Source organism: Schistocerca serialis, chromosome 3, assembly GCF_023864345.2.
Source record: "Schistocerca serialis cubense isolate TAMUIC-IGC-003099 chromosome 3, iqSchSeri2.2, whole genome shotgun sequence".
Taxonomy (NCBI): domain Eukaryota; kingdom Metazoa; phylum Arthropoda; class Insecta; order Orthoptera; family Acrididae; genus Schistocerca; species Schistocerca serialis.
In genome coordinates this window covers 112,074,004-112,101,273 of record NC_064640.1, presented here as the reverse complement: position 1 = coordinate 112,101,273, position 27,270 = coordinate 112,074,004, and the positions used below count along the sequence as shown (strand labels likewise).

Here is a 27,270-nt window from a genome sequence, read left to right as displayed (position 1 = left end):
TGAGGAAAGTTTCTAACCGATTTCTCATACACAAACAGCAGTTGACCGGCGTTGCCTGGTGAAACGTTGTTGTGATGCCTCGTGTAAGGAGGAGAAATGCGTACCATCACGTTTCCGACTTTGATAAAGGTGGGATTGTAGCCTATCGCTATTGCGGTTTATCGTACCGCGACATTGCTGCTCGCGGTGGTCGAGATCCAATGACTGTTAGCAGAATATGAAATCGGTGGGTTCAGGAGGGTAATACGGAACGCCGTGCTGGATCCCAACGGCCTCGTATCACAAGCAGTCGAGTTGACAGGCATCTTATCCCCATGGCTGTAACGGATCGTGCAGCCACGTCTCGATCCCTGAGTCAACAGATAGGGACGTTTGTAAGACAACAACCATTTGCACGAACAGTTCGACGACGTTTGCAGCAGCATGGACTAACAGCTCGGAGACCATGGCTGCGGTTACCCTTGACGCTGCATCACATTCAGGAGCGCCTGCGATGGTGTACTCAACGACGAACCTGGGTGCACGGATGGCAAAACGTCATATTTTCGGATGAATCCAGGTTCTGTTTACAGCATCACGATGGTTGCATCCGTGTTTGGCGATATCACGGTGAACGCACATTGGAAGCGTGTATTCGTCATCGCCGTACTGGCGTATCACCCGGCGTGATGGTATGGGGTGCCATTGGTTACACGTCTCGGTCACCTCTTGTTCGCATTGACGGCACTTTGAACAGTGGACGTTACATTTCAGATGAGTTACGACCCGTGGCTCTACCCTTCATTCGATCCCTACGAAACTCTACATTTCAGCAGGATAATGGACGACCGCATGTTGCAGGTCCTGTACGGGCCTTTCTGGATACAGAAAATGTTCGACTGCTGCCCTGGCCAGCACATTCTCCAGATCTTTCACCAATTGAAAACGTCTGGTCAGTGGTGGCCGAGCAACTAGCTCGTCACAAAAATGGTTCAAATGGCTCTGAGCACTATGCGACTTAACTTCTGAGGTCATCAGTCGCCTAGAACTTAGAACTAATTAAACCTAACTAACCTAAGCACATCACACACATCCATGCCCGAGGCAGGATTCGAACCTGCGACCGTAGCGGTCGCTCGGTTCCAGACTGTAGCGCCTAGAACCGCACGGCCACTCCGGCCGGCAGCTCGTCACAATACGTCAGTCACTACTCTTGATGAACTGTGGTATCGTGTTGAAGCTGCATGGGCAGCTGTACCTGTACACGCCATCCAAGCTCTGTTTGACTCAATGCCCAGGCGTATCAAGGCTGTTGTTACTGCCACAGGTGGTTGTTCTGGGTACTGATTTCTCAGTATCTATGCACCGAAATTGCGTGAAAATGTAATCACATGCCAGTTCTAGTATAATATATTTGTCCAATGAATACCCGTTTATCATCTGCATTTCTTCTTGGTGTAGCAATTTTAATGGCCTGTAGTGTTTATCACCCCCACCGTAGTTTTAATCTCATGTGAAGTTTGCCGTCACTGTATCCCAGTTTGAGAATACTAGTGCAGTTAGCAAATACTCAATATTCCGAAGTGTGTTTTAATGTAAACATGGAAAAAAATGTGTGGCACATTGGAAATGGGATAAAATACTAACCACTTATTTCTATTGGACAACTATAAACTCAGTCTCCGTCCTACAGGCCTCTGAAGGGCCAACGGTACCTCCCGACGACCGTGTCATTTCCTGGCGATAGGCGTCACTGCGTGAGGGTAGTGGAGGAGCATGTGATTAGCACACCGCTCTCCCGGCCCTTGTCGACTTTCGTCACAGCAGCCGCTACTTCTCAATCAAGTAGCTCCTCAACTGGCCTCACAAGGGCTGAGTGCACCCCGCTTGCCGGCAACGCTCGGTAGATCCTGACGGTCACTCGTCCAAGTGGTAGGCAAACGCGACAGCTCTAACTTCGGCGATATCTGGGGAACCGGTGTTACCACTGCGTCAAGGCCGTCGGCCGGACAACTCCTTAACATGTTATAAAGTCCCCCTTTGCTTTTTTTCTGCCTGTATCTGAAGGGTAATCGCAGAAAATACTGTAGGAATTTTGATACTGTTTTCACTAATTGATAGAATGAGTCACGAGGAAGATTTGTGTATATAATTTACAAGCGTCGCGCTCCGGCTTTACATGCGTAGCACTAAGTATGTATCTTCAGCTGAATCACTTTCTGTCGTTGCGGTAATAAATCAATACGAGAGCATGCTGAAAAGAAATGACTCCGAAATGTTTATGTGGAACCTCGTCGAACTTTTTAAATAAAACAAATTTTATTTACATTCTGCATCATTCTACGATTTTGTCATATGATGATGGTTCAGATGGCTCTGAGCACTATGGGACTGAACATCTGAGGTCATCAGTCCCCTAGAACTTAGAACTACTTAAACCTAACTAACCTAAGGACATCACACACATCCATGCCCGAGGCAGGATTCGAACTTGCGACTGTAGCGGTCGCGCGGTTCCAGACTGAAGTGCCTAGAACCGCTCGGCCACTACGGCCGGCTGTCATATGATGACATGGTTGGAGACCGTGGCTGTTATTTGAAGACAAATGTTGATGGTGTTGAGACAGCAACCAGCCACAAATTTAAGTTCCTTTATTCAAAAGGTACCGTTGCCGGTTTTCAATCATTACGATTCATCGGCAGACTGCTTTAAAAACCTTTGGCATGGAACATCTTTATAATTAGTGTAGCAGTATTAAAATCAATATCTCTATGTACTAGTTTAAAAGGCGTTTCAGTTGCATAACTGAATATATGATCTTTTTCCAAACATGTAGCATTTTTGTAATATTACGATGTATCATAGCATCTTTGACACTCATATGTTTGTTATAAAAACATGCGGTGCATGTTAGAAGTCTGTTCTGTGACTAAGCTGAAGTGTTCACTGATACGAATTTACGTGTGCAACGATAGAAATGTGGTGGAAATGCATTCAGTGACAAATCTGAAGCGCTCAATTATGCAAGTTTATGTGCGCAATGATGTGAATGCGGCGAAAACTACAAACGTTGTCTGCTGGACGAAAACTATGAAAACAATTACTCCAAACCGACATTTCACGTGAGTCACATCCCAATGCAAATCTGTAACTCAACCGTCTTTGTGACGTGCTTATAATTATGTATTATTTATATTTTAGGATAACTAATTAGTAAAAAACACATGTTGTAATGAAAGCAGGAAAGCCTTCTGACGATGAATCGTAATGATTCTAAACTGGTGACGGTACCTTTTGAATAAAGGAACTTAAAATAAATTTGTACCTGGTTACTGTCTCAACACCAACATTTGTTACTTTGCATCATTATTCTTCATGTCTACATTTTTTTTTTAAGATAATCACCCTGGCGACATCTCACCCACCGAGAGGCCCCTTTGTTGGTACCGTCACTGTAGAATGTTTGACTTTGTTGATAGAGCCAGAATCTCACCTCTGCTTGCACCGCTTCATCACCATCAAAGTGAAATCCTCGAAAGTGTTCTTTAAGTTTTGGAAATAGATGAAAATCGGATGGGGCCAAGTTGGGACTGTATAGAGGATGATCGATGACAGTGAACCGAAGAAGTCGGATTGTTACAGGTGTCGTAGCGCTTGTGTGTGATCCGACATTGTCATGCCGAAGGAAAGGGTGCTCCAAATGTGGACGTTTATGCGGAACCGCGTGACCGCTACGGTCGCAGGTTCGAATCCTGCCTCGGGCATGGATGTGTGTGATGTCCTTAGGTTAGTTAGGTTTAAGTAGTTCTAAGGTCTAGGGGACTGATGACCTCAGATGTCAAGTCCCATAGTGCTCAGAGCCATTTTTGAACAGCACCTTGTTTCTCACGCGCCGCTATGTTACACGCAGCAATTCGGAACCCCCTACAGTCAGAGGGTTGCAACTTGGGTCATCGAAGCGGGGAAGTCGACGGAGTAATATACATGATGTTTGATACCTCAGCCGTTGTTGAGATCAGAAAAAGACAGGCATTACTTTTAAGCACACCATTGTACATAACGTTCCTCTTGAATTAGTCTGTTTATTAGAGAAAACTGTATCTACACCCCTACAGTAGTTCCTGAAGTGAGACGTCATAGGCAGTCTGGCGCGGTGAGAGGGGTGGCGGGGGTTGGTTTAATTTTTGACATGTATAGTTCACTGTTAGACCAGACAAGTCGTCCAGACGTAGATGCTTAGTGCTGTCCGTGCGAAGCCGAGGCAGTTCGTTATACTATAGTTAATGAACAGAACTAAAAAGTTAGTTAGAATCCTGTAAATGACAACTGTTTGTATAAATTTTATTAAATGCGTGTAACTGTTGTGCAAAAGACATCGTAACGCTTTCTTTCATAACTTTGAACTACTTTTGTAGTTCTATGGTACAGCAAAGCATCCCACGTGTATAAATGAAATCATTTGAGTTCTTTTTTAAAATCGTACAGGACATAGTCTTAATATTGGAGATCCATACCGCTCATGTCAGTTTGTTGTAGAAGTATGGAATGTGTTTCGTGGCCACTACTGACAGCGAACAACTTTGCAGGAGCCAGCGTGGAATCAGGTGTCAGCGTTCGTGTTGAACTACGTTCGCTGAATCCGTTCACTAGATGTAGAGAGTTACTCAGATCGATTCTGTTGTTCTTAGTCTTTTATACAATTCCCGCCTTCTGTTTAATAAACCGCATAGGTGCTCATGAAATACCGGACTAGATGTACACTTGAACTGATTACTACTTAGCATGCAGAATTCAATACGTAGTCGTAACTGGAAGACGACGTCAGAAGCTAAAGTACCGCGTGGTTATAATTAAAAGTGCAACTACTCACGGAGGTCCAGGGTCAGCTGTAATTATAGTACGGCAGCGCAACTTGGGATATGCTGATGCGTTAATGCGGCAACCATTTACACTGGAAAAAAATGGTTCCAGTGTTGGCCACCAGGTGCAAATATGGCGCTGTGTACTGTTTATATGCGGTATGACAGCCACGCTGTTATTTGACAAGCCATAATGCGAGGGAACAGTATGGCTATCGAGAAGAGAGGCTGCGAACTGTTAGTGAATCTGTTTTATGTGAACGACAGCAATTACAGTGTTGCACTGAAAATTCTGAGAAGAGGCCGGATGTCATTAAAGGCTTTAAAGAAGATAATGGAATTAGAAAACACGGATGAGCTTGATCGGGCACCTGGAAGAGGAAAGAGTCCTACCCCGATTGAAGTTATTGACTAGGTTGCCGTTGCTGTAACTAACCCCGCAGCAAGTGCAGTGGATAGTTCTAGTGCTCGTGCGGTTTCACGGGTGTTGTCCATCCCATGGCCAACAGTACGGAAGTTCTGCGTTCTATTTTACGCTGGTACCCGTAGGAGATCCAGATGGTGCAGCAACTGAAACCTCATGATCCGCAGCAAATTCCTGAGTTTGGTCTTCGTTTTCTGACACGGTTGGTTGGTTGGTTTGGGGAAGGAGACCAGACAGCGTGGTCATCGGTCTCATCGGATTAGGGAAGGAAGTCAGCCGTGCCCTTTCAGAGGAACCATCCCGGCATTTGCCTGGAGTGATTTAGGGAAATCACGGAAAACCTAAATCAGGATGGCCGGACGCGGGATTGAACCGTCGTCCTTCCGAATGCGAGTCCAGTGTCTAACCACTGCGCCACCTCGCTCGGTTTTCTGACGCGGATGGAAGTTGATTACACGTGAGCGGGCAATGTTCTGTGGAGTGACGAGGCACATTTTATACTACGCGGTGCAGTGAATACACATAACTGCCGAATTTGGGGTACTGTTAAACCGCACGTAGTGCACGAAGAGCGACTGCACTCTCCGTATGTGACTGTGTGGTATGAGTTCACAAATACCTTTGTTATCGTTCCGTTCTTCTTTGAAGAGAATACACACAGAGGGCCTGTCATGTACTCCGCGACGTCTGCACCTTATTGAGACTTCCTTTTACGGCATGTTATTCCCGCTTTGGAAGAGCTCAACTGTGTAGAAACAATTGATTTCATGCAAGATGGGGAACATCTCATGTCGCTCAGCCAGTGAAAGATTTGCTTAATGCAACCTTCCACGAACGTGTTATTACCGGAGATTTTTCAGCTGTAGGGTCTGCAGGCTCACCTGATCTAAACCCATGTGACTTTTCTCACTGCGGATATCCAAATGAACGCGTTTAACAGGGACACGTCCAGTCTCTACGTGATCTGAAGACCAGTACACAGGAACACATTGCTCTAATTCCACCGGAACTGTTGCGAACATCTATTGATCACGTCGTGCAGCGTCTCGTCAACGTCTTCGGTACCCATACTGAACAAATTGTATGAGTTGCATGTAATAATAAAATCAACATTATGCCTTTCTCATTTGTTTCACCTTTTTTTTGCCGCGTCCCGTTTTTAATCCATTACAAATGGAAACATTTCTATATGTCCTTGCTGACAAAAAAGGTTGTATGAACATATCTTCGGAGATGCTTTCCAATGGAGGTACACCCACTTGAACATAAAGGAACATTGACAGTGTTTTTTTGACAGTTTCAGTGATTGAAAGCACTCATCAGAAAACACCAGGCAAGTGGTAATGTTCTGTCTATATTAGTGTTATAGTTCCACACTCAAGAGAGTAGTGAGCTGGAGCACTAGCACATTACCGTTTGCCGGCCGCGGTGGTCTAGCGGTTCTGGCGCTGCAGTCCGGAACCGCGGGACTGCTACGGTCGCAGGTTCGAATCCTGCCTCGGGCATGGGTGTGTGTGTGATGTCCTTAGGTTAGTTAGGTTTAAGTAGTTCTAAGTTCTAGGGGACTTATGACCTAAGATGTTGAGTCCCATAGTGCTCAGAGCCATTTGAACCATTTGAACATTACCGTTTGTACCACCAAGAGCACGTCTTCGAGCAGGTTCACCAGGAGGAAGTACAGATATTCCTCGCCTGTGAGGCGCAGTGGAAGGATGGCTGGTCCCACGCTGCGGTCGCCAATAACCCCCGCCCACACATTGAGGCTGAACCAGTGCCACCACACCGTGTGGATTCTCCTTGCCCACAGGTGGATGTTGGGGAGGTTGACGATAACGCCCCTCCTAAAGACGTCGGCACACGGACCGTGCATCAGAACGTTGAGCGTGCCGAGTTTCTGACGTCATAGCGTGGACTAGCACGTTCGGGAGTTTTTTCGAACGAGCAGAGCAATATCTAGCATGTCAGATATTCTGAGCGTTGCCCAATGAGATGGCACAACGCCACCTACGTCACATGCACGCCATCTCCCTTCAGCACAGAGTTGTGAGGCGCCATATTGGCATTCATTTCAAGCCTATAAGTATATATGCCGTTTCTGGGCACCAGCAAATTAAGAATCACTGAAAAACCCGTTGTTAAGTGTGAAATTCGTTCCAATAAAATAATAAGAAACATCATATTCGTGACAAAAGAATTATTGTTACTTGCGTATTATGAGAGTATGCTATTTCAAGGAAGCGACACATTGAAGATCCACCCAAAACCCATTGTTCTTGGTACAATTTGTTATAATTAAATTTCAATCAGTAACATGTCTACAATTAAAGTTTTCAGCAGGTGGTAACATGCTATGATATAAGCAGTGTGTTGGTTTAGCGTGGTGAGTAGCGTCACTGATCTATTTAAAGATTAGTTTAATATAAGTATATACTATAATTTGTGATGTGTAAATATAAGTTCATCTTTTTTCTAGGGGTGAGTTTGTTCGATTGGGTGAGTTTGTTCGATTGGCTTAATCTACAGGACAGCTTGCTTTACTTGTATAAAGATATTTTGCTCCTTTTCACATGTTGCAAAGATTCTGCCACTGGGTAGGAACAGTGATAAAGTAAGACTGAGCTTGGGGTTTTACTAAAATGTGGGAATGATGAAATAATGTTTATCTTATGTGGAGAAGTATTACAAATTTGTATCGCACTGTTTGTAATGGAACTTTTATAAGCCCGTGTCCCTATTGATTGGACATGGTACTTTCTTTTTCGTGGACGATGGAGGAAATGTGCGTTTTAATAGAGCTAACGTGGGAATTTTACGCGCCCGATTAGTAAACAGTGTGATTTACGAACTAGAATCATCCGGCAACTGCCGCTGGAGTGCGTTGTGATGGCGTATACCACACCGGGGCCCACGTACCGTATGCACAAGTCGCAAATCATTTGTGAGCGTTCAGCAGCACGTTGAACTTAGCACGCTCAACGTTGACGTTCGACAGCACGGTCCGTGTGCGACGGCTTAATGGTACCTTCATCTGTGAATAGGATGGATAACAGAAATCCCAGCACCGTGGCGGCTTTCGCGACAAATCAGCGTCAGTAGGTAATAAGGCCTGCACATGTTGTGTTACAGGCAGTGGCAGTTGTCATCTAGAATATATCCATACGGTCGTCTAGCTTATCCCATGTTGGCGAGCCACCTGCCTGGTACTGATAACGTTGTCACTGTCGAAGACATTTCATCTACACCGTAAAGTCGGCGTACCTCCTTCGGAACGCATTTCCGGCCTGTGTCTATATGGCCTTTTGTGCTCCTTTGGTATCGTTTCCCGTAGTTTGTCCCCCTTCAGAAAAACCATCCTGTATAATTGTACAGGGCGTCGCAGAGTTTGAAGCCCAAATTTAAACGGACGTTGGTGTGTTCTGAGGTAAGGAAGCAATGGTCGGAAATCAATATTTCAAGCAGAACAGAGTTCTGAATGAACAGTGTGTGTGAGGCACATGTTTCTAAACTGCTTGTTTCATAACAACCAACTGCCTGCGGCATAGGCATAGGCAATGGTTTCGCTTCCTTCGAAAACAATAAACCATCGTCTGTGGTGTGTCCACTGGTTGTCGATGATGAGCATTACTCTTTGCAGGAACTTACAGACAGGCTTGTAATGTATGGTGCACATCGCGATATAGTGCCGAGAAAACCGAATGAATGTACAAATATTTTGCAGCAGGCGTAATCGTAATTGAAAGAAAATAATCGTTATAGGCAGAAACTTACAAGAAACTCGGTCGTGCATCCCACAGGAAGTTGGCTCAAGTTCTCTACAAAGAATTTTTCCCTCCCTAGAACTTGAAGAGACTTTGTCAGATGATGGAGGAGATTCATCGATAAACGGCTGTAAATTTGTCCGTTTATACACTACTGGCCATTAAAATTGCTACACGAAGAATAAATGCAGATGATAAACGGGTATTCATTGGAGAAATATATTATATTAGAACTGACATGTGATTACATTTTCACACAATTTGGGTGCATAGATCCTGAGAAATCACTACCCAGAACAACCACCTCTGGCCATAATAACGGCCTTGATACGCCTGGGCATTGAGTCAAACAGAGCTTGGATGGCGTGTACAGGTACAGCTGCGAATGCAGCTTCAACACGATACCACAGTTCATCAAGAGTAGTGAACGGCGTATTGTGACGAGCCAGTTGCTCGGCCACCATTGACCAGACGTTTACAATTGGTGAAAGATCTGGAGAATGTGCTGGCCAGGGCAGCAGTCCAACATTTTCTGTAACCAGAAAGCCGGCCGGGGTGGCCGTGCGGTTCTAGGCGCTACAGTCTGGAGCCGCAGGACCGCTACGGTCGCAGGTTTGAATCCTGCCTCGGGCATGGATGTGTGTGATGTCCTTAGGTTAGTTAGGTTTAAGTATTTCTAAGTTCTAGGGGACTGATGAACTGTTCGTGCAGAACGTTGTTGTCTTGCGAACGTCCCCATCTGTTGACTCAGGGATCGAGACGTGGCTGCACGATCCGTTACAGCCATGCGGATAAGATTCCTGTCATCTCGACTGCTAGTGATACGAGGCCGTTGGGATCCAGCACGGCGTTCCGTATTACCCCCCTGAACCCACCGATACTATATTCTGCTAACAGTCATTGGATCTCGACCAATCCGAGCAGGAATGTCGCGATATGATAAACCGCAATAGCGATAGGCTACAATCCGACCTTTATCAAAGTCCGAAACGTGATGGTATGCATTTCTCCTCCTTACACGAGGCATCACAACAACGTTTCCCCAGGCAACGCCGTTCTGCTGCTGTTTGTGTGTGAGAAATCGGTTGGAAACTTTCCTCATGTCAGCACGTTGTAGGTGTCGCCACAGGCGCTAACCTTGTGTGAATGCTCTGAAAACCTAATCATTTGTATATCGCAGCATCTCCTTCCTGTCGGTTAAATTTCGCGTCTGTAGCACGTCATCTTCGTGGTGTAGCAATTTTAATGGCCAGTAGTGTAGCTCGCTTTGAAGAATACAGTTTGGAGAGCACTGGTGGAGCAACAGTTAGACTCCATTCACAAACAACCTATGCAATTAATGAGGCCAAACGATATTTTATGTCGGAGTTAATCTCTTCAGTGTATTATCCAGCTCAGCACAGCTCACACATTGCCGAATTTCGTGCAGTTTGCATTGTTCTTTTACCTACGATGGTGTTCTTAGCTGCCGCTGTAGTCAAGCCATGAGTGATGAGTCGCGGTTTATTGGGAAAATCACGGATTGTAGCACAGGAGTTGAGAAAGTGTATGTCAAAACTAGAAGCTTTCTGTCAACAATGGAGGCAAATACGAGAGCGTGGTGGAAGATCGTTGGTGGTTCGTAAGCGAAAAGAACCAGATTTATTACAAAAAGAATCTGGGGACATAGCACATGCTAATACTTTGAACATCACTCCTATTGGAGAAGATCAATTTCTGATCAGTGATTGATTGACATGAAGGCTAAGGTTCATGCATGGAATCGATCATCATATAGTAGAGAAAGAGAACGTTTTGAAGATCAGAGGCAGCCGCTAAGAAGCGAGAGTTAAGCGGAAATAAATTCAGTAATTTCTGTATTAATACTTTTACACACAAATGTATTTGATAATGAAAGAAATTAGGAGTCCACTAATGAGTCAGTTCTGGTAATTTTACATGTATTTCTGTCTATTAAATTACTATGGAAAAGGAGGAGGCCATACTCTCATTGAAAGGGGTTTGTACAGCATTCTGCTTAAGTAGTAGTTCTTGACATAACAGCCTCCATTGCGAGTACCTTTATAAAAAGATGCTTATGTTCTAATTGAAACTTGTTTTGGAAAAAAGACCAGTTGTATTTACGTTGCTGGCATCGGGTACATGAAATAATTCTCAGAAGCGTTGTTGCAGAATGGGTAAACTAAAGAAGCACAGGTCCAACATATCAATCATGACTAAAATTCAAAACGCTAGATCTGTAATTGATGTTAGTAAATTCCAAATTTTAATTCAGCACAGAATTCCCAGGCAAAATTTGTATGAAGTCTTCGTGTCCGGAATCCTCGATTTTGTTCAAGATGCTTTGAAAAAAACGGCGCCATAGAGAGGATTTTTTAAAATTTTTTCAACACACTACTTAAACTAATTTATGCTAAGAACCACACACACACACACACACACACACACACACAAAGGCTCGTGCGCGCGCGCGCCCGAGGTACTCGAACCTCGGCGGGAGAGGCCGCGCACTCCGTGACATGGCGCCCCAAACCAAACCGAGCGGCCACTCCGCGCTTCTCTTTAGTTAGTTAGCTGGTTAGTTAGCTACGTGTTCCATTGATCAATCTCACGGTAACCGGTATGATGTAGAACGTGTCAAGTTATTGATCGAAAATGCTTGTTCGCGATAAATTTGAATTATTACAAGAAAAGAATACTGTTTGTTATGTTTGCATTTTCCTTAGCATTGTATCCGTCGAAGCCCTTATGAAGCCAAAGCACTGTAATCAGATTTCAGTATTCTTTCAAAATTTTATAAATATTATGTTGTAGATCGTGATATCTATCTTGTGGCTTTGGAAAAGGTGAAAAACTTAAAAATCGGTTATTTTACATGTCTCCTGTTCTGACACCTTGGCCAATTTTGATCATAATTAATTTTCTGACTCAAAAATCAAAATAGTCAGTGCACTGAATCGTGAGGCAGAACCATAAGACGAAAATATTAACAGGTTCAGGAAGGAATCGATCAAATCTCAGAAATTATCGGCAGTTTATTTCTAATAAAGTAGGACTATTTCTTTTCCAGCTGTGATTTAAACGACGAGTTCCATAAGACAAAGCATTGGCAGTAGCATGCAAATGAAGATTTCGTCAATACTGTAGACCTAGTCATCAAACTGAAAGTTTGTAAATAGTCCTACTGAGAGAGGCGTCAGTCTTATGGAGAACTTAAAAAAAATGATAAAATAAAATAAAATTAAAAATTGCACCTCATTCCAGGACATAAAAAGTGGCTTTATCAAGGAATGAGAATTCTGAAAAGAAAATGTGGCTTTCTCGCGTCGCAAGCGTTGTACATAGTAGTTTTTTTACATCATACTTTCAAAGTTAATACAGCGGAATTGATAATTAAGTTTAAAGTAAATAACATTATACGTTAACCAGCCATTTCTGAACAATATCTTTTTAATATACCAGATAAATCTGATTTCCAGGGATTTTCCGTTTTCCTTGTCGAGGAGCACCCCTTCCTCTTATCCTATTAAGCTTAAATTACACAGAATTCACTTTCATGCGCCGTGGAATCTTACTGGGTTACTATAAAAATGAAAAAAAAAGCTAACTTCATAACTGCTTTTAATAAACACAGCAGGGTTTCGCAGAGAGAGAGAGAGAGAGAGAGAGAGAGAGAGAGAGAGAGAGGTGGGGACAAAGTCAAGGAAATTGTTACTTCCCTGCGTGCATAGAAACCACGTATCAAAATGGTTCAAATGGCTCTGAGCACTATGGGACTTAACTGCCGAGGTCATCAGTCCCCTAGAACTTAGAACTACTTAAACCTAACTAACCTAAGGACGTCACACACACCCATGCCCGAAGCAGGATTCGAACCTGCGACCGTAGCGGTCGCGTGGTCCCGAACTGTAGCGCCTAGAACCGACCGCTCGGTCACCCCGGTCGGCAACCACGTATCGATCAAGACTGTGTGATCAGAAACATTTAAACCTGTACAGAGACGTAATGTCAATCGTTCTTTCTGTACATTGTCTAAGAGTGGAATGGAAAGGGTGCTAATGCTAACCGTATACTGCGTGTCCTCTGCTACACATTGTACAGTAGGTCTATGTGAGTGAAGTAAACTCTCAATAACTGCAGACGTCTCAAAGTGATGCACCATAAGCCCTATAATAGTAATGTGGCGTAGGGACTTATGGCTATGTCAGAACAAATGTCTCAGTACTACGGGTATTGTGGCTATTCTTCTAGAATGACCCTCCATTTATTGCTGCCGCTCTCTTTACCATCAGGATTCAGTTGGGTGCCATCACATTACACACACAAGTCACTGTAGCTTTTAGTTTACTCGCCGCAGCATTATTACATTCACGGCAATACTCCGAGAGAACTTAATAATCATATTGCTCATATTTTTCTTCAGATCTGATATGCGCAGTGACGCGTAATTTCTACCTACATTACATGTATTATATCACTTGATTGCGTAACACGTAACGCATTCAAACATTTCGTGTATCCAACACCAGAACCGCCCGGGTGTTTGCTTTAACACGCCGCTTCCGGGAGAATGTTTGCCCGATACCATTACTAATCCATCATTTTACTTTTTGGTCCTCGCAGAAATTATTTGGTGCAATAAGCTCTTAACCAGGTGAAGTACTATCTGGGAGGGACAAGGGGAGGGCAGTGGGATAATCTTCCACTGTGGTGCACATATCGGCTACTAGCTTTAAATATACAGAAATGGTAAACAGTACGCACTTCATGAAAGAAAAGTAATAAATCTGCGTCTACATTCATACTCCGCAAGCTACCGTGTGGTGCGTGGCGGAGGGCACCTTGCACCACTTCTAGTCATTTCCTTTCGTGTTCCACTCTTAAACAGATCAAGGGAAAAACAACTGTCTATATGTCTCCGTACGACCCCTAATTTCTATTATTTTCTTGGTGCTTATGCGGGAAGTACGTGTGTGTGTGTGGGGGGGGGGGGGGGGGGGGGAGGGAGACAGTAGAATCATTCTGCAGTCAACTTCAGATGCTGGTTCTCAAAATTTTCCGCGAAAAGAACGTTCTGTTCCCTCCAGGAATTGCCACTTCAGTTCACGAAACACCTCCTTAATAGTCTCGTGTACCTTGAACCTACCGATAAGAAATCTCGCAGCCCGTCTTTGAATTACTTCGATGTCTTCCTTTAATTTGAGCTCGCGGGGATTCCAAATACTCGAGGAGTACTCAAGAATGGGTTCCAGTAGTGTTCTAAACGCGGTATCCGTTACACGAAACTTTCCTGAAATTCTCCCAGTAAACCAAAGTCGACCGTTCGTCTCCCCTGCTGCTTTCCTTACGTGCTCGTTCCATTTCATATCGTTTTGCAACGTTACGCCTAGATATTTAATCGACGTGACTTTGTGAAGCAGTACACTACTAATACATTACGGGATTTTTTTTCCTACTCATCTGCATTAACTCACATTTTTCTGCATGTAGAGTAAGCTGCCGTTAAACACACCAGATAGTAATTCTGTATCCTCCTGCAGTCACTCAACAACGACGCCTTCCGTTACACGACAGCATCATCAGCAAATTGCTGCTTACCCCGTCCGTCACATCATTTACTTATATAGAGAAAACAGCGCTCCTATCACACTTCCCTGGGGCACTCCTGACTATACCGAGCGAGGTGGCGCAGTGGTTAGCACACTGGACTCGCATTCGGGAGGACGACGGTTCAATCCCGTCTCCGGCCATCCTGATTTAGGTTTTCCGTGATTTCCCTAAATCGTTTCAGGCAAATGCCGGGATGGTTCCTTTGAAAGGGCACGGCCGATTTCCTTCCCAATCCTTCCCTAACCCGAGCTTGCGCCCCGTCTCTAATGACCTCGTTGTCGACGGGACGTTAAACACTAACCACCACCACCACCACTCCTGACTATAGCCTTGTCGCCCATGACTACAATATGAGTGAGAAACAGTTGGAATCAATCAACTCATATAAATATCTGGGTGTATACGATACTTTAAAACTTCTTATGTTGAAACAGTTCTTAATTATTTCCACTCAAAAATATGAAATCTTGGCTGTGGCGACACTGATCTGTAGCGTAGCACGAGATAGAGGTTAGATTGGAAAGTGTCAGTTTGGTCTACATCTACATCCACATTTATACTCCGGAATCCACCCAACGGTGTGTGGCGGATGGCACTTTACGTGCCACTGTCATTAGTGCCCTTTCCTGTTCCAGTCGCGTATGGGAAGAACGACTGCCGGAAAGCCTCAGTGCACGCTCGAATCTCTCTAATTTTACATTCGTGATCTCCTCGGGAGGTATAAGTTGAGGGAAGCAATATATTCGATACATCATCCAGAAACGCACCCTCTCGAAACCCGGAAAGCAAGCTACACCGCGATGCAGAGCGCCTCTTTTGCAGGGTCTGCCACTTGAGTTTGCTAAACATCTCCGTAACGCTATCACGCTTACCAAATAACCCTGTGACGAAACGCGTCGCTCTTCTTTGGATCCTCTCTATCTCCTCTGTCAACCCGACCTGGTACGGATCCCACACTGATGAGCAATACTCAAGTATAGGTCGAACGAGTGTTTTGTTAGCCACCTCCTTTGTTGAAGGGCCCTATTTTCTAAGGACTCTCCCAATGAATCTCAACCTGGCACCCACCTTACCAACAATTAATTTTATATGATCATTCCACTTCAAATCGTTCCGTACGCATACTCCCAGATATTTTACAGAAGTAACTGCTACCAGTGTTTGTTCCGCTATTATATAATCATACAATAAAGGATCCTTCTTTCTATGTATTCGCAATACATAACATTTGTCTGTGTTAAGAGTCAATTGCCACTCCCTGCACCAGGTGCCTATCCGCCGCAGATCTTCCTGCATTTGGGTGCAATTTTCTAATGCCGCAACTTCTGTGTATACTACAGCATCATCCGCGAAAAGCCGCATGGAACTTCGGACACTATCTACTAGGTCATTTATATATATTGTGAAAAGCGATGGTCCCATAACACTCCCCTGTGGCACGCCAGAGGTTCCTTTAACGTCTGTAGACGTCTCGCCATTGAGAACAACATGCTGTGTTCTGTCTGCCAAAAACTCTTCAATCCAGCCACACAGCTGGTCTGATATTTCGTAGGCTCTTACTTTCCTTTATCAGGCGACAGTGCGGAACTGTATCGAACGCCTGCCGAAGTCAAGGAAAATGGCATCTACCTGGGCCTGTATTTACTATTTTCTGGGTCTCATGAACAAATAAAGCGAGTTGGGTCTCACACGATCGCTGTCTCCGGAATCCATGTCGTGAATTGGTTAGGCAAAAGAATATGAACAAGAAGTTTTTGTGTCTGGCAACACATTGATTGGTGGCTGAGACTGAGAGGTCTGCTGATAGCGCACCTCTACTTGGCCCCTATGCGATCGGTGAAGTTGGCTGATTTCGTGCCGCACTGCAATGTTTACGGTCGCTGCGAGCGTTAAGCTAGTTGACAGTATTGTAACAATAAGCAGCCGTTCTGAATATAGTGTAGACCCATGTGCGGTGTTGTGCGTAGTGATACTATTATTTACAGAAATGAACGAGAAGACTGTACCTTGTCCCTGTGGCGACTCTCAACTGTCGTGTTACTTGTTCGATGCATTAACCTATTACACGTTCATTCCTTTTATAAGCTGTAAGCTGGCTGCTCTGGCAGGAGGGGGAAGAGCTTGCCTCAGCAGCCAATGAGCTACGAGACGATCACAAGGTTCCGCTCGTAGAATCCTCCGCCCTTGTTCTATGTTCCTTGCCCCCCCCCCCCCCCCCCCAGGAGCCGAGGAAAAGTGTGCGATCAGTACATTAGGCTGGAAGATTATAGCTTTATTTTGTGCAAGCGCTATCAGCAGGTTGAAAATACAAATTTCAATAATTGCGCCAGCTATGGATTGTAATGGGCAGTCCAAATAGCTGTCTAGTTTCCTACGTGTTTATGTCTATTTACCCCATCAATACAATTTGATTGCGCATGACCCCTTGAAATACGAGTTTGTTGTCATGTTAAAAACTAATATTTACGTTTCCAACGATCGGAACCAAAACATCTTTAATACTTCGTTGGATACTCAAATTAGTGTAGCTCCGCCATCTTAATTCCCATCATCGCGCGCGGCAGTCGTTACCAAAGTTGGCGACAAGATAAATGGGTAGGTGTTCCCTCATATCCGTCTGCGTTTTTCCCGAGATACATAACTACGGACCTATTTTACTGCTGACATTTCCTGAAATTTTTGAAAAGGTGATCTATTATAGAATAGTATCTCACCTGAGCAACATTACTATCCTCAGCAAATCACAGTATGGATTTCAGAAGAGTTGCTCTGCTGAGAAAAACCATTTACAAGTTCGTTTACCAAATTTTGCAAGCATCAAATAATTGGTATTTTCTGCGACCTTTGTAATGCATTTGACTGTGTGAATCACAGTATTTTCCTAGATAAATTGACGTTTTATGGGATTGATGGTATAGCCAACCAGTGGATAATGTCATATCTGACCAAAAGAATGCAGTAAGTCGAGCTTAGTAATTCAACCAGCATAGTCAGAGACATTGCTCGGAGTGGGGAGAAATCATGTATGGTGTTCTTCAAGGCTCAATCTTAAGTCTAATATTGCACCTTATAATGCAAATGATCTTCTGTCTAATATACAGCAAGCAGAATTAGTTCGTCTTGCGTATGACATTAGTATTGTACTCAGTCAGAACATACATGCATCAACAGAAGAAATGGTAAACAATGTTCCTAAAACTATGATTGTTTGGCTTCCTGCAAATGGTCTCACCCTCAGTTTTAAAAAGACCCAACATATTCAGTTCTGCACATCTAGGGCTGCTACACCAATAAGTATAACACATGACGAGGAAAAGATAAATACGGTGAAAGCTCAAAAATTGTTAGATGTCTGTATTGATGAGAATTTTAACTGGAAAAGGCACTTGTAAAACTACTTAGTTAAGCCACATTTGTACTTCGAACAAATGAAAATCTTGGGAAGAGACAAACCAGTAAGTTGAAATACTTCGCATATTTTCAATCAATAATGTCATATTGAATAATGTTCTAGGGTAACTCATCTTCGAGAAAGAAAGTCTTCATTGCTCAAAAACATGCTGTAAGAATAATATGTAGTACTTACCCACGATCATACTGTAAGCATCTGTTTAAGGAGTTGGACATTATGATTTATGGTTCACAATATACCTCATTAAGTTTGTTGTAAATAATCCAGTGCAGTTCAGAAGGAACAATGATACACATAAGCAGAATACCAGAAAGAAAAATGACATTTATTTCTCCACACTAAGGTTGACTTGAGCACAAAAAGGGGTGCACAATGCTAAAACAAAATTTTTTGATCACTTACCCGAGTATGTAAAATGTCTGACAGACAGCAAAGTAAAATTTGAAAACAAAGTGAAAAACTTTCTCTTTGACAACTCCTATTGCATAGAAGGATTTCTATTATTGTAATGTGTGAAAGGTGGTGGGTAGGAATTACTAACTCAAATCCAATATAAAAAGAACACTGACAAACCAACCTTTTAAATGATCAGCGTGTAGCCATATTTACAAATTAAATTGTGATGTGAATGTAAAGTGACTTATTCCACATTGTTATAATTTATAATGGGAAGTGAAAATAACTAACGACTATCAACTGATGCATCATTTCCAGTCTTTATTTACTCTGTGTTAGGATTTGCTTCAAGTAAGGGCAAGGAATGTTTCTCAAAAATCAAACAATAACAGACAGATGGCATTATAGTTAAAGTACATACTGCTATTAAATGAAGAGAAAGTTACCCACTACCATGCCAACACGAGCATGAAGAGTATTTGATGAAAGTGGAGTGCGTGGATTAAATTACATGAAGAAATGCAAGTGTGTGGATTAAATTACATCAAGAAGTGCAACAGCCATCGAGTTTGGCTGCATTAAGCAACAATGGGTCACACTGAAGTTCATCTAGCAGCCCATATAGATTTTACAAGCCATCAGAAGATTTTTAAGATGTAAAATGTTATCAGTAACAAATATACTATGGCAAGAGTGTTTCCAATACACTTGCTCACATTGGATACACAATAGAAGAATAGTTAACATGAGAGTTTCTGGGTGTGGTACTGCATCATATTGTAAATAACTGTGATGAAACTAACATCTCAGTCACAGTAACTGCAGTCGAAACATTGGTTTCATCAGTGATTATTATTTATAATGTGATGTGGTACCATGCCCAGAAAACTTTCATGCTGACTGACTCTGGCCACAGAAGCCTACATAGTTATAATTGCAGAGTAGTTTGTCAGCTACTCCCAAATCAGACCAGAGTTCAAGTTTCCATTGCTATTGATCAGACACAGAGATGTTGTCTTCTCAGTGACATCAGTTGAACTTCTCCATGTGATACCTATGCTGGTAGTATCACCTCAGTTCACCTAGCTATAGTTTAGCCTATTACACTCCTTGCCACTTAATGCAATATGGCAGGGAAGATGATTTCGTGAAGGAGACTGGTGATTTCGATCTCTGTCTACTAATTGTGGAATTACTCTTCTTACTTCCATTAGATATTAGGGTATTACTTCTACTGGCAGTATAAGGAAGTCATTGAAGTAGATGATGAGCACCTGCCTCATTTGTTTTAGGCCCTTGCAGTAGCCTTCTTACATTTCACTGTGGCATTCTCCAACCCACAACATCAGAAGAGCATGTGGCTGAAAGAGCTGTTGATGACTATCCTTGTCCTTAAAGTTTTATTTGCTGTCAGTAACTGTGTAAGGTTTTGTTTTTCAAAATTTACAAATTCTAACTTTGAGGACAATTAAGCTGTTAAAAGATCAGTTTAAAAGGAGCCTGAAAGACTTACTAGTGGCCAACTCCTTCTAAACAAATGATGTATTGTATATATTCATACTATTAGTATTGTTATTTCAGCTTAAAAAAAATGACATGTTCCACAACCATGAGGATCTCCTCAGCACGGATCTATGGAATGAAAAACTAATCTAATCTATAAAGGACAGCCACACATGATGCCATGCAATGTGCTGTTCAGAAGAGATCTCCACCCCCTCATATTCTTACAGATTTATGGACAGCCCTGCAGGATTCATTGTGTCTATTCCCTCCAGTACTACTTCAGACATTAGACACATCCATGCCACGTCGTGTTTCAGCACTTCTGCGTGCTCGCGGGGGCCCTACATGCTATTAGGCTGGTGTATCAGTTTATTGGGCTCTTCAGTGTAGAACTGTGTGTACGTGGAAAATACGGAGTAAAAAGGGGTACTCAGAAATGCGTTATTTTGTACTTTGGAAAAGGAATATTTAATATCTCTGAAGAGTGCTTAGATGTTCAATAGAGTATTAGGTCCTACGTCCACACATTCTACCCAAAAGTTACCTCGATGTGGGGGGGACCTTCAGAGTAAATGTCAGCTTATGGTAAAGCCTGTTTAGACAAAATATACTCAATACCTTGAGATCAGTGTGACAGTTCATGTGTGAAAAATCTACATTTTAGTCAAGAAATGTGAAAGTAGGCCCTTATTTGTTGTGATGAATATAAATAATCAATGAAAATCTAAATGAAAAATAATGAAAATTAACAAGTTGGCTAAGGTAAGATAGTCTTTGCAGATTAGGAGGCCACATTCAGTGTCTGAATGAGTAAATGGTATGAGGTACAGTATCATAAGTTCTGTAATTTTTCTCAAGGCTTTGCTGTGAAGAAACAGCCATTGTGTGGCTAGTCTCCTCTTTAGTGTAATACACTGACTGTTTCTTGTATCTTATATTATTGTATTAAGGAGTAAAGTGAAGGGCGTATGTTATAAACAAGAGAAAAGAATAATGATTTTATAAACCTAGAGAAATTTGTAAGTAGATTTTTTTAAATATGCCTAAGGTACTAGTTTGAGTGTCACACTTGATCTTTGAGGAAACATTGTTTTGTATTGTTTCTCTTTTTAACTACATGTAGAGTTTACACTAGATTTGCTATGCCACATACTATGTTATGGTCTAAATGGTATTTTTTTTCTTGTGCAAATTGCAGTCCACCGACATTTAAAACTGTGACCCCTACATCCCGTACACAGCTGAAGCTTCAGTTGATGAGGGAGAAGTGGCAGGAGGAGGAGAGGAGAGAGGCCGAGAAGCAGGCTCAGCAGCAAAGTGCTTCAACATCTATTAAAGTTCCAGTCAACATTCACAGCTTTGGTATTGACGTACCGCCACAAGTGCTACAGGTAATTGTTATGGGCATTTCAGAAGTATGTGCAGAGACAGTATTGATTATATTTAATTTTAAATATAATTTTTAAGGCACAAAAGTAAATACTTACCATTTGCCATAGCTATACGACTTCCTTTTTTTTCTGAACTATGGCGCACAGACCTTACAATGGCTTCTCATACCATGATATGCAGTTGCTTTTGTTAAATGTTGGCACTGAACAGGATATAAAATGTGATACACATTAGTTCAAAATTAATTATTTTAGCAGGCTCCTCAAACACGTTAAATGGAGTGGTGTTTACAGTCCACATGGTGTGAATAAAAAATGCAACACTTTTATTAATGATGTCCTTACTTTCTTTTTAAACTGTTTTCCCCAGAATTAACCCAGGTTACTCCAGAGTCTACAAAGAAGCCGTGGATTATTCGAGAAGTAAAGGTACCTTTTAAAACCAAAAGGAAACTACTTATCACTCAGAAACTGGTCTGATGTTTGGTATAGCTCATTACAGGATATACTGCCAAGTATTAAAGATAGTAATATGGCAATCAAAGTAAATACAATATAGGAAAAAGGATAATTGCATCAGATAACAAAATAGTGATAGGTTGGGGTATAGTGAAGGAGGAGACTGGTAGATCAGACATTAAGATGAGCAGATAGCATTAAGAATAAATAATATATTGGGAACATGTATACTGTGTTGCAGAGCTTTTTAACAAGCATTTCATAACTGTGACTAAAAAGTAGGTAATGTTAGATTAGATTAGTACTTGTTCCATTGATCATGAATACAACACTTCGTAATGATGTGGAATGTGTCAGGTTAATAAAAGGTGTCTATACAAGATATTACATTACACAAAATATTACATGACACTTAATATTTTTAATTTTTTTTTTTTTGGGGGGTGGGGGGGGGGGGTGTTGGGGAAATTACCCACTTACTACATCCAAAAATTCATCTAATGAGTAGAAGCAGTTGCCATTAAGAAATTCTTTTAATTTCCTTTTAAATGCTATATGGCTATCTGTCAGATTTTCGATCTATTAAGTAAGTGACCAAAGACTTTTGAGGCAGCATAATTTACCCCCTTCTGAGCCAAAGTTAGATTTAACCTTGAGTAGTGAAGATCATCCTTTCTCCTAGTGTTGTAGCCATGTACACTGCTATTACTTTTGAATTCGTTCAGATTGTTAATAACAAATTTCATAAGTGAATATAAATATTGTGAGGCTACAGTGAAGATCTCTAGCTCTTTAAATGAGTGTCTGCACGATGATCTTGGATGAGCTCCAGCAATTATTCTGATTACACACTTTTGTGCAATGAACACTCTTTTACTCAATGGTGAGTTATCCCGGAATATGATGCCATACGAAAGCAGAGAATGAAAATAGGCATGGTAAGCTAATTTACTCAGATGTATATTGCCAAAATTTGCAATGACCCTAATAGCCTAAGTAGCTGAACTCAAACATTTCAACAGATCCTCAGTGTGTTTTTTCCAGTTCAACCCCTCGTCAATGGATACACACCTAGAAATGTTGAATATTCTACCGATTTCTGATTGAAGTCTATGTTTATTAATAGTGTCATTCCATTTACTGTGTGGAACTGTATATACTGTGTTTCGTCAAAGTTTAATGAGAGCCCATTTGTAGGGAACCACTTAATGATTTTCTGAAAAACATCGTTTACAATTTCACCAGTTAATTCTTGTCTGTTGGGTGTGATAGCTATACTAGTATCATTGGCAAAAAGTACCAGCTTTGCATCTTCGTAAATATAGAATGGCAAGTCATTAATATATATTAAGAACAGCAGAGGACCCAAGACCGAACCTTGTGGCACATACCACAGTACTTGAGCTTATCTAGAAGTATTCCATGATTTACACAATCAAAAGCCTTTGATAGATCACAAAAAATCCCAACGGGTGACTTCCGGTTACTCAGAGCATTTAATATTTCATTAGTGAAAGTATATATAGCATTTTCCGTTGAAAAACCCTTCTGAAAACCAAACCTGACATTTTGTTAAAACTTTATTTTTACAAAGGTGTGAAGTTACTCTACAATACATTACTTTGTCAGGTTCAGTAGATGCTGTCGTGGAATATATCAGATCAGTCCTTACAGTTAACTTCAGCAATATGAATATGACCCCCATTACACCAGTAGAAGTAATATCCAACCTAAAATCTTTAAAATCGAGTGAATCTGTTGATTATGATAAAGTATCAATAAAGCGAATTAAAGAGTGTGCTTCTGAGTTTAATAAAATATTAAGTTTTCTGTGTAGCCAGTTTTTATTGGTGGATATTTCCGGAATGGCTGAAATGTGCTGAAGTTAAGTCTTCATTTAAGAAAGGAGGTAAAGGAATACTGTCAAATTTCCATCCAATTTCAGTTTTGCCAATATTCTCAAAACTTTTAGAAAAGATAATATGCAATCGGCTTCTTAACCATTTGATAACAAATAATATATTAGTGAAGTCACAGTTTGGATTTCTAAAGGGTTCTGATATTAAGAAGGCTATCTACACTACACATAAAGCAAGAATGTTCCTAATCTAGTAGAAAATACATTATAGGCTACTGGTGTATTTTGCGATCTTTCAAAGGAATCTTGGCATACTAGAATATTATTGTGCAACAGGAAATGCTACAAAATGATTCAGATCTTATGTCTATGATGGGAAACAAGGGCTTTCAATAGGAAAGAGACATGCATTAATATATGAGGCATCATCCAACTTGGAACTAATTGGGTCACCACACACATCTTAGACCCTGTACTTTTTTTCTTCTGTATATCAATGATGTTTCATCTGTAACATTACCAGATACCCATTTTGTTTTGTTGGCAGTAGATGCAAACACTGCAATGAATAGAAAATCAAATATAGTCTTGGAAAGATAAGTTAATGAAATTTTCGTGGGCATTAACAAATGGTTCCTACACAATTCTTCATCACTAAACTTTGATAAAACTCACTACATGCAATTCAGAACTTTCAAGAGGTTTCCTTCCAGTATATACGTAAAATATGATGATAAAGAGATAGGAGAAGTTAAAGTGTTAAATTCTTGGAATTTCAGCTTGGTAATATCTTCAACTGGGAGAAGCATACTGCAAAACTACTGAAATGCCTAAAAAAAAATCTCTATTTGCAGTGTGAATGCTGTCAAACATCGATAGAATAAAAATGAAAAAACTTACATACTTTGCTTTCTCTCATTCCATAATGTGATACATGGATTTTTTTAAGAGGAAGCTAAAGTTTTCAGAGCTCAAAAGTATGTAATATTAAGAATCATGAGTGTTGTGAACTCAAGAATATTCTGCAGAGACCTGTTTAGTGATACTAACTACTGCTTCCCATTTATTCTTCTTCTTCCTGGCCCTGCAGCCTATGATAGGCCTCTGCCTGCTCTAGGATATCATTAGATCCATCCCTGTCCAGCATCTTGCGTCTACATCTGTGACAACAATATTTTGTAGATCTTATTGCACATCATCTGGGTACTGAAGTCGTGATGTTCCCGTGCTTCCTTGTCCCACTGGGTTTTGTAGCAGCACTGTTTTTTTTTTAAGCTTTGATAAGACAGGGATGGTGAAGGAAATAAGCTGTGTAAAACATATATCTGAATGGCTGAATATGAAATTTAACCTGAGTTCTCATGAATTAAGTGCTGCTGCACATGGGGCACAAAAGTTGAGGTGCCATCTACTAATCATACCAAAATTGCTCCACAAATTCAGTGGTGTTTCTTTCATTCTTCCAATAATTCTTTCAAAGCACTCTTTTTCTCCTTATGAGCTTATACAAAGACTTTACAATTTTTTTCTGAATCTTCTAGCCTGTCAATCTCAATCTTCTTTCAACTGCTTATTCTAAACAGTCTTTCAGTAAGTGTGTTTTTTCCATATGTTGAACATTTAACTGTCCAAAGATTTTAAAATGTCTCTTGTGTACAGTATAGATTAATGATGGCATAGGCTCAGTCGTAGGTAAGGCAGGAGGTAGACTTCAGTTCTTTGGCAGAATACTAGGAAAATGCAGTCTGCATAATAGACTGCTTACAGATTACTTGTGCATCCCATCTTATGCTATCAAAACTGCTGCCAGAGAGAAATGTTTGTGTGACATTATTTTGAATGTCTTGTATGAAAATTACTTCGAACAGATATTTAGAGAACCAACTCAAGAAGGTAAAGAGCACCTAGCAACAAATGGACCTGAAGTTATTGAATCGGTTAACATAGAGAAAGGTAATAGTGATCATGAGACTGTGATACCAACTATGACTACTGGTATTACAAGGAATGTTCAGAAATGTAGGAAAATATTTTTGTTTAACAAGGATGACAGGATACAAATTGTGGAGTGTCTGAGTAGTCAGCATCAAATATTCAGTGCTGGGGATGAGGACGTGGAGCACAAATGCAAAAAATTCAAAAGCATTGTTCAGTATGCCTTAGACAAGTATGTTCTGAACAAGGTCTTAAGGAGTGGGAAAGACACCTTGTGGTTTAATAGCCTTGTTAGAAATCTGCTACAAAAAGAAAGAGAGCTTCAGCACAGATTCATAAGAAGTCAAAACCTAGTTGACAAACAAAAGCTGAATGAAGCAAAAATAAGCGTAACAACAGTAATGAGAGAAGCGTTCAGTGACTTTAAAAGTAAATTTTTGTCAACTGATTTGAGTAAAAACCCCAAGAAGTTTTGGTCTTATGTAAAATCAGTAAGTGGTTCAAAATCCTCTATTCATTTATTCAGTACTGGCACCGAAACAGAAAGAGACAGAGAGAAGGCTGAAATGCTGAATTCAGTCATTTGAAATTGTTTCACTGTGGAAGATTGTATCCCGGTCCCTCCTTTCAGTCATTGTATGAACACTGAATTGGCAGATAGGGAGATAACTGATTTCAGAATAGGAGAGAAACTACAATCACTTAGTAGTGAAAAGACATCAGGACCAGATCAGGTATGCATAAGATCCTACAAAGGTTACGTGAAATAACTTGTTCCCCTTGTAGCAGCAGTTTATTGTAAATTGCTAGAGCAGTGAAGGGTACCTAACAACTGGAAAAAAGTGCAGGTGATTCCCATTTTCAAGAAGGGTTGTAGGACAGAGGTACATAATTACAGGTCTACATCATTGATGTCAATCTGTTGTAGAATTATGGAACATGTTTTATGCCCAAGAATTATGATGTGTTTGGAGAACTAAGATCTCCTTTTTAAAAATCAATATGGATTCTGAGAGAAGATATCTTGCAAAACTTATCTAGCTCTGTTCCTCCATGAGGTCCATTCACTCAGTTTGATGCCACGTTCCTTGACTTCAGGAAGGCACTTGATACTGTTCTGCATTGCTGTTTGGTGAAAAAAATATAAGCTTGCGAAGTATCAGATCAGATTAGTGACTGGATTCAAGCCTTCCTTGCAGACAGAACTCAACACGTTGGTCTTAATGGAATAAAATCAACAGTTGCAGAAGAAATTGCCAGAGGGCCTCAAGGAAGTGTGATAGGATCATTATTGTTTACAATGCACATAAAAGATCTAGTAGAAACTATGGGAAGCTCTTTAAGACTGTCCATCTATAAGAAAGTAGCAATACCAGAAGACAGCATCAATTTGCAGAATGACCTGCAGAAGATTGAAGAATGTGCAGGCTCTGACTGTTGATCATGAATGTAAATAAATGTAACATACTGCGCATATACAGGAAAAGGAATCCACTGCTGCACGACTCCACTATTGATTATAAATTGCTGGAAACAGTATCTACCATAAACTATCTTGGAGTATTTATGCAGAGTGACCCTAAGTGGAATGACCACGTGAAACAAGTAGTAGGAAAGTCAGATGCCAGACTGAGATTCATAGGTAGAATCTTAAGGAACTATAGCTCATCCATGAAGGAAGT

General features: G+C 41.3%; 1 protein-coding gene across 2 annotated transcripts in view; it reads left to right on the top strand.

The window, feature by feature from the left end:
• The window catches only part of LOC126469798 (microphthalmia-associated transcription factor), a 387,123-nt gene that overhangs the window by 139,422 nt on the left and 220,431 nt on the right, over window positions 1-27,270 (top strand). For both annotated transcript variants that reach the window (XM_050097055.1, XM_050097053.1), the window contains exon 2: window positions 21,144-21,336. In XM_050097055.1, coding sequence (XP_049953012.1) covers window positions 21,144-21,336 — 193 coding nt within the window. The remainder of the gene's footprint in view (window positions 1-21,143; window positions 21,337-27,270) is intronic.